This window comes from Balaenoptera borealis, assembly GCF_965194805.1.
Source record: "Balaenoptera borealis genome assembly, chromosome: 5".
Classification (NCBI taxonomy): domain Eukaryota; kingdom Metazoa; phylum Chordata; class Mammalia; order Artiodactyla; family Balaenopteridae; genus Balaenoptera; species Balaenoptera borealis.
The window spans coordinates 122574705-122590859 of NC_138862.1; the positions used below are offsets into that span (position 1 = coordinate 122574705).

At 39.0% G+C, this 16155-nt stretch overlaps 1 protein-coding gene across 1 annotated transcript in view; it reads left to right on the forward strand.

Annotated features, from left to right (window-relative positions):
• Positions 1 to 16155, forward strand: part of SLC9A9 (solute carrier family 9 member A9) — a 555669-nt gene that overhangs the window by 265643 nt on the left and 273871 nt on the right. Inside the window, exon 8 of the mRNA XM_082393417.1 lies at positions 3003 to 3099. Within this exon, the coding sequence (XP_082249543.1) occupies positions 3003 to 3099 (97 nt within the window). The remainder of the gene's footprint in view (positions 1 to 3002; positions 3100 to 16155) is intronic.

Consider the following 16155-nt stretch of genomic DNA (forward strand, 5'->3'; position numbering starts at 1 on the left):
CAAGTGTTAACTGAGGCTACAGAGAAGAGGCAGAACAAAGGACCAGAGACCTTGGGGAAAAGAGAAGTAAGAAAGGAGAAAGATGCAAGAAGGGTCAGGGATCAAGGCAAAGAAAGCAAAATGTTGGGGTCTTTTTTCATGAGGACTAGCCTAACAGTTCACTGAACAACTGCTAAAAGGCTAGGTTCTACTAAAGTTTTCTAAGATAAGTCAGAAGATGAATAAAACATGGACTCTGCCTTCAACTAATGACAAACTTGGAAAGACAAGCTCTACAGTAAGAGTTGGTTGGAAAGTGAGGGCTAAAGCTGCAGCCACCTTATTAAGATTATACAAATTCAAATGATGATGAGGCCACTGTGTCTGGGATAGTCCAACAGACTCTTGGCCAATCTTATGATTCTGGAAAATAATCTGAAAAGCAGTATTTACATGCAGAGTAGGACTTGGGCTTGACCTGAAAGATGGGTAGGATACAGGCAAAAGTCACATGATAAGAGATTCAGGAGAAGACCAGCATCCATGGAGGTGTGGCGGAGGGGGCACTGACATGGCACATGGCAGTTGTGCCTGCAAGGACCTGAGGGCTCAGGCTGGTGAGCGGTGGAAGATGAGGGGACACAGGTGGGATGGAGTCAGATTGTGGAGTATCTTGGAGTGTTATTCAAAGGAGCCCAGGCATCTTTCTATGGTCCACAGTTACTGAAGGTTTCTGCTCAGGAGAGGGACACAATGAAAATTCTGTTTTTAAAACATAAATAAGGAACTGGTATGTAGGGTGAATGAGAGAAGGAAGATTAAGATCAAGGAAAACTGTGATGATAACCTGTGGGGGGAAATCGGGAAGGAGGCCAATGTTTAGAAGAATCTCTAGGACTTAGTGATTGGTTGGTACTAAGAGATAAGGAAGAGGAGAGAATCAAAAGACCACCCCAAAGTCATGTCCTGGAAACCTTGGAGAATGTCAACTCCATTGACAAAAGTAAGTCGGAAAAGGTAGGGCTGACTTCCAACTAAAAATAATGATTAACAATCTACCCAGTACTGGAGACATGTCAGGCCCCCTACTACTTGTTTTACATGCAATAACTCATTTAACCTTCACAATGGTTATATCACACAGATATTACTTTTACTGGACACTGGAGCTTAGAAAGGGTAAGCTATTGCCCAAGGTCGTACAGCTTGGAAGTAGAGCCAAGATCAAACCCAAGGAGTGAAACCGAGAGACAGACCATGCTCTTGATCACTACTCCCTGTTGCCTCTTAATTATTAAGTGGAATTACGATGGAAGTCACATGTTGTTTGGAGTAGAGTAATAGTAATGATCACAGCATTTAGTGAATGTCTAGCATGGGCCTTTATATATATCTTCTTATTCGAATTAACCCTGTAAGACACAGGGTTACACAGGAGGAAACCGAGGCTCAAGAAGGTTAAGTAGCTCACTCTGAGTCACATATCAGTAATAATGAGCATGATATTAATTATGTCATCTTACATATGTTCAGAACTGTACCATGTGCCAGCCATTGTCCTTAGTATTTTGCATAGATTATCTCAGATAGTTTTTATAAGAACCCTGGCAGGGAGATACTGTTATTCCCCCAATTTTCAGCTGAAGAAACTGACACATAAGGTTAGGCAACTTGTCTAAGGCCACACAGCTAGAATATTTTAGGGCAGGAGTTTAAAACCAGGCCTTTGGTCCCAGGGATGGCACGAGGTGGAAGGGCTGAGATTGGAACATTTTTCTGCCCAGTGTGCAGGGAATGTATGGACACATAAGTAAACAAATTGATAAGGAAGGTAAAAATTCCTGGAGGCTGGAAGTCTGCCCGTCTAAGCTGATACAACGAATACGAGCCCAGGTAGAGTTGCCTTCCAGAAGCCACACTCCCAACCATGACATTATCCTTAGTATTTTGTGCTTTCTAAGACTTTACAAAACATTTTTAATATCTTCATTGCATGTTCCTCTGCACATTGTATGAGCAGGTATTATTCTTATTGCCAGTTCACCTAGGATACAAATAAGGCTCACAGAGGTTACCATGCTGCTCAGAGATCACACAGCCAGTGACTAGCAGAGCCAAGACTCAAACCCAGATCTTCTAACGCAGTGGTCATACTTTTTGCTTCCTTGCCCTGCTGCCAAACATCTCTTAATATGGAATCTTCCTTACACTTTGTTGTAGAAACATAAAAAATGCAACAGCATAACATCTCTTTATCTGTCAGGGCATTTTCCGCCTAGCGGTGGACACAATTACAATGTAGCCCTTTCCCATCCATCACATACTCCTAATCATCTCCCCATAGCCCATTCTCTGCCTGACTCAGATCACTGTGCCTTTGTTCTATTTGCAATTTATAGACCATTGACCAAGTGTCATCCTGGCCAGAATGAACCATTGCCCGCCAAAGGGCATCTTGCTCGACCTAGAAATAATACCCATTTTCCTCCATCCTACTTTTACAAAGAGAGTCCAGGCAGTTTCCCTATCACTGAACATAAATGCTCCTCCTGATCCAATTTCTATCCCCAAGAGAGAAGGTTCTCCAAGGTGATCTGTCCCCAGACCAGCACTCCCTGGGCAGCAGTGGCCTCCTGCAGTGTTGACACACTGGCAGCGTCTCACCCAGCCTCACTCCCCTCGGCTTTGTTTTCCCAGATCTGCCAGTATTCTGAGGGGCACACCCCAAGGGCTGAGGCCAAATTTTAGAAGTTTTGTGTCTACACTTAGCTGATTTTATCCTCTTAGTAAGACGTCTTTTTTATCTGAACACCAGTTTGCATTTTTATAGGAGTGTTCAGCCCGCAATGAAGCATGACTCCTGCTGGCCTTCAAAGTAAAGTCTCAGTCAGAGTTACGGTCAGGTCTGAAAATTAGTTCTCTCATCTAAAACACAACCAGATTCGTTTTTCTCAGCCAAAAAGGAGATTTGTTCATAAAAGCAGTTGTTATTTCCCTTAACGCGTCTTTGTCACTTGACCAAGTTTACCAAACTGTGTGAGTTCCCTATGCTGGAAACGGGCCTGTTTTTCCTCCTGTCTTGGAGCGCCTTCCTTTCTGCCGAGGCCGCTGGCCTAACAGGTCAGTGTTTTGTCCAGCGCAGCAAACTGGATGTGTGAACACATGTGTTCCCCTGCCTCTCCCCATGCCCCCCTCCCTGACCCAGCCGGAGGTGAAATGGAGGCCCTTTTCTATAGGTTTGTGTCAGAATCAGCCTCTCCTGGGCACCCTGGGGAGAAGAAAAAAAATCATCCATTTATACAACAGGTCAACTGAAAGTCTCCAAACTGCCATTTCCTCTTCTCTCCTTGCTGGTCAGGAAGGGGATGTTGAAATCTATGAATGACTGGTATACTGAGGTGATGGCTGACTTTACAAATAGGAGTCTCTGCTCAGAGTGTGAAGGGATGCACAGCCGCTTTGTGGAAAAGGGTGGTGGCCTTCCATTGGCTGTTAACAGCAGCGCCCACGTAGGCAGCCTCTCCTGGTGTGCTCACCTCCACACACAGCCGTGTTTAAAAATCTTTGCATACGCTCCATGGCAGGCCAGAAAACAAGGAGCTCACTTGGTGGCTTCACGGTTTAATTAATGTCTCTTACTGTAGAAAGTCTGTATGTAGAGTCCTCTGAGATGCAGCAGTTGATAGAGAGAGAGGCAGTCCCTAAGGTCCCAGGGGCCACGCATCCTTGTATCTGGATTCGGCAATTAGATTGCCTTTCTGCAACAGCGAGGGTTTGCGCTTGGCTAGCTGCAACGATTGGGTACTTTTCCATGTAGAGGAATCACCGTGGCTCTGAGCAAACTTTCAAAGCTGTTTCTCTCCTTTGGCTTAGCTCCTTGCTTCTCCCGGGTTTGAGGCCTGGATCCCTTGCTGCTCACTACATCTTAATTGACTTTCAAGTGGTGAGACTCCCCCCGCCCCCCTCCGAAGTACTAACTGGGAATAAGGTATGCCTCCCTGGGTACTTGCATTTTAAAAGGTGGTACTTTAAGTGTAAATAATAATAACAGTTGATATATAGTGAAAGCATACCATGAGCCAGGTGCTGGCTAACTGCCTTTCATGGATTTTCTCATTCATTTACAGAAGGACCCAAAGTTAGCAACTATGCCCAGTTTACTCAGCCAACAGTAAGTGGTGGAGCTGGGATTTCAAATAAGGAGATCTGATTCTAGAGCCTGGGCTAATGGGTACCAAGCACTGCTACCTTGAATGAAATTCTATCTATAGAATATGAGACAGGCCCCCAGGAGTAGGAAGATATTTGGGGCCCCAGAAGCCTGCCTCGTCCATTTGCTTCTAGGCTGGTTTGGCCTCTCCTGTGAAAGCCATGGCACATCTTTTTTGTAATGATAATCTGTTGCTCTGGGCAGCTGACCCACCTTACTTCATAGCCATGGGAACCAAGCTATTTCCACAGGCTTTGAGGGTGTCTGTTGCTGATACAGACAGCCACCTGCCAGTTATTACGACACTATAATCAAGACTGCATTACCAGAGGCCATCCTACCAGGCCCAGCATCATTCCAAACCATTCTAACGCAACATCCATTATATTAGAGCCTTACCATGTTATTAGAAAGGTTGCTAAAGAGCTTATGCATTGCAAAGAGAAAGGATACAAGTGTCTCTTAAATGAAATAATGGAGGAAACAATTTACGTACGTCATTCAAAAAATTGTGGTTCCCTTTCCTCCACATTCTATGCCCTTTTCAGCACTTACCATATTGTAAAATGATGTAAGTAATGTTAACAATAAGAATACATATTTGACCTTCTGGAAAGGTAAAGAAGTACCTTAACTCACCTGATATATTTTAGTCTACTGTTGATCGTTGTAATAAACACACACACACACACACACACACACACACTCACACACTTACATACACACATCCCAATGCTTAAGATTGTTTCTGTTTGTGAAGATTGTCTATTTCCTGATCCAGTTCAGCAATATCTTGCTTTCTTAACTGTTTTTAAGGTTATGGTCCACGTATAAACTCTTAGTTTATCTGTGCCTTGCTCTTTTGCTATGCTTTTGACCTGATACCCTTATTGGATACCATGCAGATCACTTCTGAGGAGCCAGCGTCATGGGGTGGGTCGATGCATGTGTGGGCCTTGGTAGCAGAAAGACCCAAATGTCCACGTCTGCACCCAGGGGAGCGCTCATCCAGAACAGTACTCCAGATTAAGCAACATGCCCGAAAGGCATTTGATGCAAATCAAACTTTAGGTGTGAGCATTTTGCACTGCCAAGGACCAAGCCTGCTTAGTCCAAATTACTTATGTGTTTGTTTGTTTATCATTTAATCCTTGCCTATTTCTAAATTGGCTTTGAGACAACTCATAACATGAGCCATGCATATCAAGGGACCGTTTAGTTGAGGCTAGACACTCAAGTGCTTCGGGGTAGAGTTTTTCTGCAAAATAAGGCAGCTGTTCATTGCTGTGGTTTGGCAACAATAAATACAGCTCCGAGCTTTCTGGCAGCCAAAGCCAAAAGGGAAACATGATGAGTTATATAGGAATAATACAGTACTATAAAAGGAAGTTACAATTATTTGTAAAAATGGGCAAACTTTTTTTCTAAAACTTCAGGGGAATTTATCACACGCATCTTTATGTAAGGGCCTTTGAGCACCATAACAGACAATGTATTGTTTTAGGGAAGATGGAGATCCATTCTTCATGTAGTCATTTCTCGTATCAACCTTCAATAAAATCTGATGGTGTGGAAGCAAATTATATTCTCTGAGGATATTTCATGCAGTAAGAAAATCTTTTTATCTCTAATCCACAAGTAAACTAATATAACGCAAAACTAAAATCTAGAAAAACATTTCAGAAAGTGCTTAACGAATGAACATATGACAATGAATATAGTGAAGTAAATGAAATGAGCTATTAAATAGTTTGTGAGTAACTGTAGTGGTAACCAGCCATCCTGGGGCCCTGAATGGGTTCACTGACAACACATCATGTGGGACCTAGAAATGGTGTTTACACACAATGGGTTCTCAGCAGAATTCCCCCAGCCCTGACATTGCTAGGTGAGGGCTCGAGGGTGCCCATCAAGGGAGCAGACCTCTAGGCCTGCCATCCCTACTTCACCCCTCTTATTGGTTCCACAGACTGGGTTTTCACCTAAGATTTCATTTGAAGAAAAGCATTTCTGTTGCTTTAAACAAAATATATCTGTTTTAAGAATATATTTTTTATTTTTTCTTACTACCAAGGTAAGGCACATACATTGTAGAAAATTTGGAAAATGTAGATTTACAGAAGGAAATAAAATTAGAGTTACCTGTATTCTCACTGCCTATTAATAACTATTGTTAGTATTTGTCTGGATTGATCTAATTATATGCAAATACATATACGTAATTAAATATATACATGCATACATATATGTAATTACCTTTTTATTTTTAAGTAACTTGCTTTTTTTACTTAACAATTTATAGTGAATGTTTTTCATGGCATTAAATATTCTTCTATAGTATTATTTTTAGTTGCTGCCTAGTACTCTATCATATTAACTTGCCATAATTTATTATACCAACCTTTTGATTGTTTATAGTTTTCAACATTGTTAATATGATTGCAGTGGTAATCCTTATAGCTTGATGTATGAACTTCTATTTATATATCTGCCTAAAAATAAAATTCCTGGGTTAACAAGAATGCTAACATTTTAATGTCTTGGAAAAATTTATCCAAGTTATCCTCCAGAAAATTTGCATTCCTTTATACTTCACCAGTGATGTAAGGGAGAGCTCATTCATTCACATCTTCATCACCCAAACTCATATTCACCCCTGCTAATTTGATAATCAAGTTCCATCTTATTCTGATATAAATTCATTATATTTTTACTGAGGAAATCATTTTAATTATATGTCATTGGCAATTTGTATTTCTCCCTTGGTGAACTACCTGTTTATGACCTTTGTCCTTTTTTCCTATGGAAGTGCTTATTTTTGTCACGTTAAATTTCAGATGCTCTTTATCTATTAAAACATATTAACCTTTTGACTGTCGTGTAGGCTATAAATATTTTCCAATTCATGGCTTTACCTTTTAAATATGTTATGCTTTATTTGTTTATGTAAGGGAAAGGTAGGTATAGACATTTTCAAGTTTCATGTGGTTAATTTTATCTCTTCCTTAGAAAGCCCAAGATTTTATTGATTTCTACTTATAAAGCCCACTGTTATTAATAATAATGTATACTTTTTTTTAATACTTGTCTGGTTTTATTTTTGCATTGGAATCCATCTGGAATTTGTCTTGCTATGAGGTGCAAGATATAGTAGGGATTTGATTTTCTTCCTAGATTGTTCTTCACTCATCCTAACGCCCTTCAAACTTAACCTATGAATTTACAATATAATGTCCATGTATGTAGGTACATATATGTGTATATATGTTCTGGGCTTTCTGTTGTTCCACTGAGCTCTTGGTCTTTACTGTTTTCATCATTTCAACTCCATGGTTCCTTTTAATAGCTAATAGATCCATTTCTCATCCCCCTTCCCCAATTTCAAGAGATTCTTTGCTATACTCACATATTTATATTCCAGAACGACTTAAAATAACTTTCTTATGTTTCAAGCAGAAAATAACTTTAGGATTATGATTGGGGTTGTATTAAATTTTTAGATTAATTTGAGGAGGAATGGTGTTTTTGCAATGTTGAGTCTTCCCACAGAGGAATATGTTATGTCTCTCCATTTATTCAACTCATCTTTTTTGGCCCTTAGTAAATTTTTATAGTTGTCTTCACATTAGACCTACAAATTTCTTGTTAAGTACTTTTTAAGCTATTTTATATTTTGGCGTACTATGATGAATGGAAACTTCTTCCATTATAGTTTCTGGAAGGCTGTTGTTTGTTTATGTGCATCTAGACCTCACCATGCTATTTGATTTACTCTCCGCAGTTCTGAAATATAGAGCCATAGCTGATGTGTAGAATTTGGATTGATGGGCCAAAATTATATTAGACTGTCAGGTTTGTGAGGACTGTATCAACACCAGCAGTGTAGCTGAAGCGTGCTAGGCCTTCAATATCTTTTGAACAATGGAATGAATGATTTTAGCTTAACAAAAGGAAAAATTTCTAATATCTGAATAACAGACTGTTTTATGAGTTAGTGAGTGCCTTATGCCTGATAATATCCTTGTAGATTCTTTACGTCCACCGGTCAGGATATTTCAGAGCAGATTCATACATCAACTAAAGGATAGATCATAAATTACATTAATCTGCAATTTCATTTCCCTAACTCTTAAGTTAAAATGGAGACATGGAGACCTTGGGAAACAAGAGCCTAATCTAAAAGAATATGGTGGGCATATGTCGGCTTTGGCTGCTCAGCACCTGTTCTCACTTTCACTGAGGATAGCATCCTGATGTTATTATCCTACCCCTCCTCCGTCAGATACCATCTTCTTAACCAAGGTACTCCACCCTCCCCTGCCGAAGAGAATAGGGACATCCGAAGCTAGGTCAACCAGACACTCCTTCCCTGTGATATGAACTTTTAGGAGGGAGTTAGAAGTATATACAACTGTTGGCACCCAGACTTTGCAACAGCAAAACCCTATTGGGACCCTCTATTTATTCCTGCCACAGATCTCTGGAGCTGCCTTTATGCTTCTTCCCTCCAATAAATTCCTTTCTGATTACAGTTGCCAGAATCAGTGTTTATTGCTTGCAAACAAAGAAATCTAAATAGTACAAGGGAAGGAATAATCTATGAGGTATTTCAACAAAAGAAGCTGCATAACTTGGTGACAATTCAGAAGGGAAGAGAGGCTCAAAGACAGCACAGCCTCTAGGCTAGGATGCTTGGGACCATCTCATGCCAGGTGCATAGTGATAGACAAACAAAAAGAATCAAGCTTACAAAGACAGTTTGCACAGTCTTCATTATTCTTTTTCGATTCACCTCCTTATAAGATTCATTATGAACACTTCAGTGTGGTGGGCGGGGCTTGCTCATGACCACATTTGCTGCTTTCACTTTTAGTTGTTACTAATTTGATGATGATCATTTGACTTATTTTGATCATCTTTTACTTCAAGGGCCACATTTGCAGCCGCCTCATCTCAGTCTCTTGGAAATTGCACCTGCAAATGTTCAATCGTCACACAGAAGCACTTAGTTTTATGGAAACAAGTGGCTTTTAGACATGCAAATGAAGGTTGGCATTTCTATTACCCAAAGGTCTGATGCTCTGCTGCTGGAAATGTACAAGTGCTGTCTGAGAAAACTTTTATTTACGAAGACTGGGCAGAATATCAAATGCAAGTGAGAAGTCTTTCTAGAAGATGAGGGTGTGTAGATAGAAATGGACTTTAGGGAGTCCTCACAAACTGGGAGAGCACAGAAGGAAGAGAATGTATATGGAAGTTTCTGCCCTAATTACAAAATCAGCCACTAAGGGGTATGTCTCGGATTTCTAGTTCTTCTGCTAACTTGCTGAGGGATAGGAATGTCACCCTATTAATTGGTATCTCAGTTTTCTTTACTGCTGAGGTAAAAAGATTTTATTATTTTGTAGTGGAAGGACATGGCACACATACAAAATGTGGCTTTTGAGTAAATACATGACCTGAGGTATTCTCTCTGTCAGGTACCTGGTACACATGCATACCTAATTTCTGATCAAGTAGAATTTTTCTTGGCCTATTTTCTAAAAGTCATTAGGTTACTGAGCCATTATTTTAAATTGAATATTGAAAATAATTCAGCAGTATTATTTATAGCATAATCTCTGGTGGCATTGAATCCTGTCATAGAAGCTGCTTTTCAGTTTATAAAGATAACCAAAAAGCACAGCTGGACAGGTGGTTTGAAAATTCATTTTTATAATCTGTTTCCCAGCTGAGACGTTGGGGGTCAGGTTTTTGCCAGAAGCAAACTTTCAGGGACTGTCATTAAACACCCAAAGAGTAAGATTTTTAATGGCAACATTGACACTGCATCTAATGATTTCTCTGCTTCCAGGCACTGTTGTAATAAAGGCAGCTTCCATTTTTAGGTTCCTGGGGCATATTTTATGTCAGCTGGAAGTGAAGGAGGAGGAGGGAGGCCGTTGGCATCCCTCACTTTCTCATACGAAAAGTTAAACAGTATAGCCCACTATTTACTCAGCTTAGAATGGTTTCCATCTAAGAAAACAAATGTGTAAAAATCTGAAAGAAAAAAAGTCCTGATTACTGTACTAAGCAATGCTACTGGGCTTTGTAGTCTGACTCTAGAGAGTAAGAGACTCAGAAAAAAATTTTGCACATAGAAGGGTAAAAGCAAATGTCGCTCTGGCCCATTCACTAAGGAATTGACCAAGGTGTCTGAACTGAGAGAAGAACTCAGCACACACAAACATGAAGCACAACATAAACAGTCAATTCACCTCAATCCCATCACCCAACCTTGTTCCCCCCTTGGTCTCAAATGACAAGGGCCTAATTACATTGTCATGATAAGGAAAAGCTGACACCTGAAAGCTCAGGTCCTGCTTATCTGTCAGGTCAGCTCTTGAAAGGCTTTTGTAGAATAAGTGGTCGGGAAAAGGGGAAACTGGGAATGTCTTTCTTTTTGGCAACAGACGAGGAAAGATTTCCAAACGAAATGACTATTACTGGACACGTTGAGACTTTACTTGATCTGAGTAAGTAAGTTGGCTCATTACTTCTCATCTCCATCATCTCTCGACTTGGCGAATACTTGTCTGAAACTCTTAAGAAGGTTTCTAGTTCAGAGATAAATGTGTTCCATTTGGCTTGCCACTGATGCATTGCATGACTGGATGGGAAATATATTTCTAGATCTCAGTAAATAAAACAAATCACCAGGAGGACTTAGTTTGAATTGTTTCTCAACTCAAATCTGGCCGGTTTTAGCTTCTAAATACATGTCATTAGCTGACATCTCAGCTTCAAACTGTTCTTGCTTTCATATTGACAGGACCATATGAATCCAACTTAATTAGCCAACAATTCACCAACAAATGAGGTGCACTGAGTGTTTTCCCAGCCAAAAATAAGAGCCAGAGGCTCAAAATATTAGGCATTCAAGCTGTAGCAATAGACACCCAAAATTCTCAAGGGGATTTATTAACTAGCTTGCTGAACCAAGGGCAAACACGCAAAGATGCCATCTCAATAAACACAGGTGTAGAGTACATCTCCTAGCATAATAACTCATTAACTCACACCTGCACTTTCTTGAACCAAATAGCTCATCGTTTCAATATTCAGACAATCTTGCACATGTAACTTGAATAGTGGACAAATTTAGCTCTGCTTTCTTCACTGTAAATGTTTTCTGTCTTTACTTAACATCTCCTCACGGTGCCAGCAGCCATAGGGAAAAGAGAAAGTTGCTCATGTCCTGCACAGGCGTGTAGAAAATTTTCAGAAGACAGATGGCACGAATGATTAACACAGTTGAAGGAGAAAGAGGAGTCGAGGATACTGGGAATTATATCAAATGAATCAATGGTTCATTTCACCAAAATGGGGAATGTGAGTGAATACATGTAGCAGAAAGAGAGACACAAAAATTAGTTCATTTGAAAGTCTTCTGGATTCTATACAAGTGTGGAACTTCTACATGGAAAGGTACAGTGGGCAATTGGACATGGATATCTGGGATGAGGCCGCTGACTAGAGATTTAGGTGACATTGGTGTACATGTTTTCAGTGACTCCAAGGAAATGAAAACTGAAAAGGAGTAAACCTGACAACACCAACATTTGAGGTGGAAAGCCAGGGATCTAAACAAAAGGATATTTTTCTTCTCCTCCAGACCTCAAGTTAATTTGCATAAGTACTCACTACTACATTATTAAAGGAATTTTTTGTTTTAAATGGAAATTTATAAACCTTGCAACACAGACAGGAAGTAATCTTAATTGCATGCCTACCCTCTGCACTGGAGGATCTAGAAAGAAGAACATAGATTTGTGCTGTTTTCTATATTGATATTCTTGTATCCCACAGACTCATCATTCATCTGCCAACCGTAGCATTGCCAAATATAGTAAACTAGACGGTAATTGTATTCTTTGCAAACTTGGAATCCTTCATATTCCCTGAAGGAGTTTTCCATTTCGTTAAATCTTTGACTTCTCAGTTCCAGGTTCACGTTCAGCAGTGGTGGTAGGAAACCTGTCAGAAACGTCTCGTTTTACTAGATCAAAAATAAATAAAAGTGTGGCATGGAAAAATAACCCATCAACCTTAAAACTCCTCAGAGTGCCGCCTGAGAGCAAGACACATTTTTTTTCTTTCTCACTCCCTCTCTTTCTGTGTTCTGATGATATAATCAATATTTCCTGTCCAGAAACGCAATATTCTCCAGTCTTAGAAACCCCTCAAGTCTGCATTTAATGTCAAAGAAAATCATGCTCCATGTGGCAGATGTTTATTTTTCAGCTTCTGTATCTGAAGTCTTCATCAACTTTTAATGAGAAAAGAACTACTGAATAATGTTATTAGTAGCAGAGACTGTACGTGACAATAGTCTTGAATAAGAAAAGTTAAATGTTAGAAGAAAATAGACTCTGCCACTAATAAGTCCAGATAAACATTTATTTGTATGTGAGGATCAAAAATAATTTCTCCTTCATTCTCTTTTTAGAGCAGATAAATATTTCTTGAAATAGAGATTCATTACTTTGACAAACCTGCTCTTGAGTGTCTGATGTCTACTGGGCACTGTTATGGGATGGGGAGCAATACAAAGAAGGAGGTCATAGACCCAGACTTTGAGGAGATCTAGGTCGAGAAGGTAATCTAGTTGTCAGGAAGTCCACATGAGGCCGTGGGGGTCCCATGTAATTCTTCAATTCCATATATGCAGTCCTTGAAGCAAATGTAAAAACAGCAATTCAGATCACAGACACTTAAGATGGGAAGGTGCTTAGAGATCATCTAGAGCAGTATTTACCACAGTTTCTTGACCCTTAGCATAAAAAAATAAAATAAGATAGTTTTATCATGCACTTATCTGCACACAAGCGTATTTTTTGGCCCACAATGGTACTTACTTACCTTAAAATACACAAAAGTTCTAATTAAAAGTTATGAACCTGAAACTATCACATTATTAATCAACTGTACTCCAATATAAAATAAAAAGTTTAAAAAATTTATGAAGTTCTTATATTTTCTTCTACCCTTCAGTGGGTTTCTTGCATACCCCAATCTGAAGAACACTAATGCAGACCATCTTCTTTAATTCTTTGAGAAGAAAACAATGGACCAGGCAATGAATTTGAATTGCATTAGTCATTCAACTAGTTAAGTGTCCGAACTATGCCAGATAGATCCCAGGTCTCCTGACACCCATTGTAGTACATTTTTTCTTACATAATTTACAACCACACAATGAACCTTGATGTCCTGTAAGCATAGGTTTGTGTGTGATGTGTGTAAGCATAGGTTAATGTTACTAAATATTGTATATACACAAGCATTAGTAACACTAATGCTTTCTGAGAAGGTCCAGAAGTGGGAATCATGGAGAAGAGTGTAAATGGTGTTCTGTTAACCAAAAGGAGCTAATTGTCCTCTCAAAATTGATCTCTCTGGAAAGAATTTAGTTGCCAGCAGAATCATTATTCTTCCCAAAGAATTACAGACCTCCTCATGCTGTTTTCTAAACTCCTTTGCTTGCCAATAATTTGAATTTAACTGTGTACCTCTTTGTGGTTTGTCATACAGCTCTTTTAGTTAGTGTCATAAAGTATCGGTTCTAGTTCTTATTCAAAATTGCACAAATGAGTCCTTGCAGACAGCTCTTTAGGGATCTTGCCCACCACTGAAAGCTCACTGTGCAAACTGAAAGGCAATTTTGAGCACACACGTGAGTCAGAAACTCTTATTGTTATTTTCTCTAAGCCACTTCTTGATTTCTTTCAGAGCTCCTTCTCTATTTTAGTTCTCAGATATTTTTGAGCATGCTCCGTCCCTGTGGATCTGGATGTATGTACTTGTTTCCACTTGTCATTGCTACAGGGCCCCATAAATACAACTTGAAACCAAAACCTTAGACATGCAACCCTCGTAGTTGCATTTAATGACCGCTTGTGTTTTTCAGAAGAGATGGAAGCAGAATGATCAGATTTTACCTCAGTCAGGAAAGAAAATGCAGTAATGTTTGCCAGCAGAAGATCAACATATTAGATGTTTCATAGTTCTATTTTATGGATACTAGGACTAATACAGCATGTAAGAGAAATACTTTCATACTTATAATAATTAGTTTGATCATTTTAAACATAGAGCATATTAGATGTTTCTTCTAAGTTTCGTATTTGGAAAAATGTAATTAATTAATTCAACGTGTATTTATTCCCTAACCTATAACAGATTCAAACCCGAAGTGTGCAGGTAAACTGCATGTTCCTGGGACATGCCACATAGTTTCCTAGCTTTTGCCCTTCACTCACATTGAATTCCCTACCCCCAACCCTGCACCTCCAAATTCTTCTTATCTTCCAAGACCTAAATGCCTCTGTGTCCTTTAGGAAAACTTTCCCCATCTCTCTCCCACTTTCCCCAGCCCCAAAGAAATCACTCCTTCAGAATTCCCATTTTCTTATCACCTACTTCATTCTACCTGCTTTTAGATATCTCTGTGTATGTGTTGTCTCTGGTAGGAGACATAAAGCTACTTGAGGTCTAGGACTGGGTTTATTCATCCTTGCATTCCCCATATCCATAACCCATGCTTTCCTCATTGAATATCTCAGTAGATAGATAGAACTTGCAAAAATCTGATACCTTAACTGTAGTATTACTGAGAATTGTCTAAGTTTGGATTTCTAGGAGTGAGGCACACATTTTCATCTGCTTTTCCTTGTTGCAGGAGTTGGTGTGGAGGAGAAGGCAACAAAAAATGATTAAGGACATAAAATGTGTGAGGCGTGCTAGATGTTTTGTATTTCTTCCCCCAGCAACTTGTTGAATAGGAAATGCTGTTGTGTTTAGACCTGTAATGAGCTTCTCTGGGTCATTCCTTCTTTTCATGTCTTCTTCCTTTCACCTACTTCTAGTAATTATAGTAAAACCTTATATTTACTTTTTAGTGTTTAGTTTACAAATCATTTTAAAATCCATTGTATTGCTTTATACTTAGAACAGACCTGTGAGACAGGTGGGCCCTATCCAAATGAGAAAACTGAGTCTTAGGTGGGTGAAGCCCTTGGCCAACATCTCACATTGCATACCTGCAGCCACGGCCAGAGAACGGCAGCCTGGGGAGGATGGACACCTGAGGGACCCCAAGGCCTGAGAGGCATGAACCATATGGTTATTAGGAATGTTCTCTTTGGCTGTATTTTTTCATTTTTCTTTATTAAGTTTTTAATTCTACTGTCTTTGGTTCCATTTTTATGTCTTTTGTCTAGATTCTTTAGGTAAATAGTCCATTTATTTTCCTTTTATTTTTTCTAATAGAATGCATGTTAGACTATAACCTTTCCTCTGAATAATCCTTTGGTTTTATCCCATTGGTTTTGATAAGAAATGTACTATACACTTACTGTTATTTATCTCTACATAAGCTAAAATTTCAAATTTGATTTCATCTTCAACTCCAATTTTATTTAAAAGAATACAGTTAAAAATCTCTAATGGATACATTTATGTAGCTATGCTTTTTGTTAATTTCCAGTTCTATAACATTTTGATCAAAGGATGCAATTTGTTTGTTTTGTTGTGTTTTGATTTTTAGAGGGGGAAAGAATTTTTGAACTATTTGATAGTAAAATATATCATCAATTTATTCCATGTTAACTGATTTCTTTTATATTCCAGTGTTGCTGGGATTAAAAAATAATTTTAAAATAAAGAAAAAAATTTGTAACTCCTTAAACATTCTTAATAGATAATTGTTCCATGACCCTAAAATTATTTCATGGAATCATGTCAATTCTAGAAAGTCACAGAAAGAAAAAATGGAGAATAAGACACAAAAATACAATTTAAAAAAAATTTTTATAGTTAGCAAGAGCTGCGAAAGTAAAAAAGGTGCACTGAGGCAGCACAGAGGTCGTCACTGCAAGAAGCAAGTGTGACCCCTTGGACTGGGGAAGCAAAGGGAAGAGAAT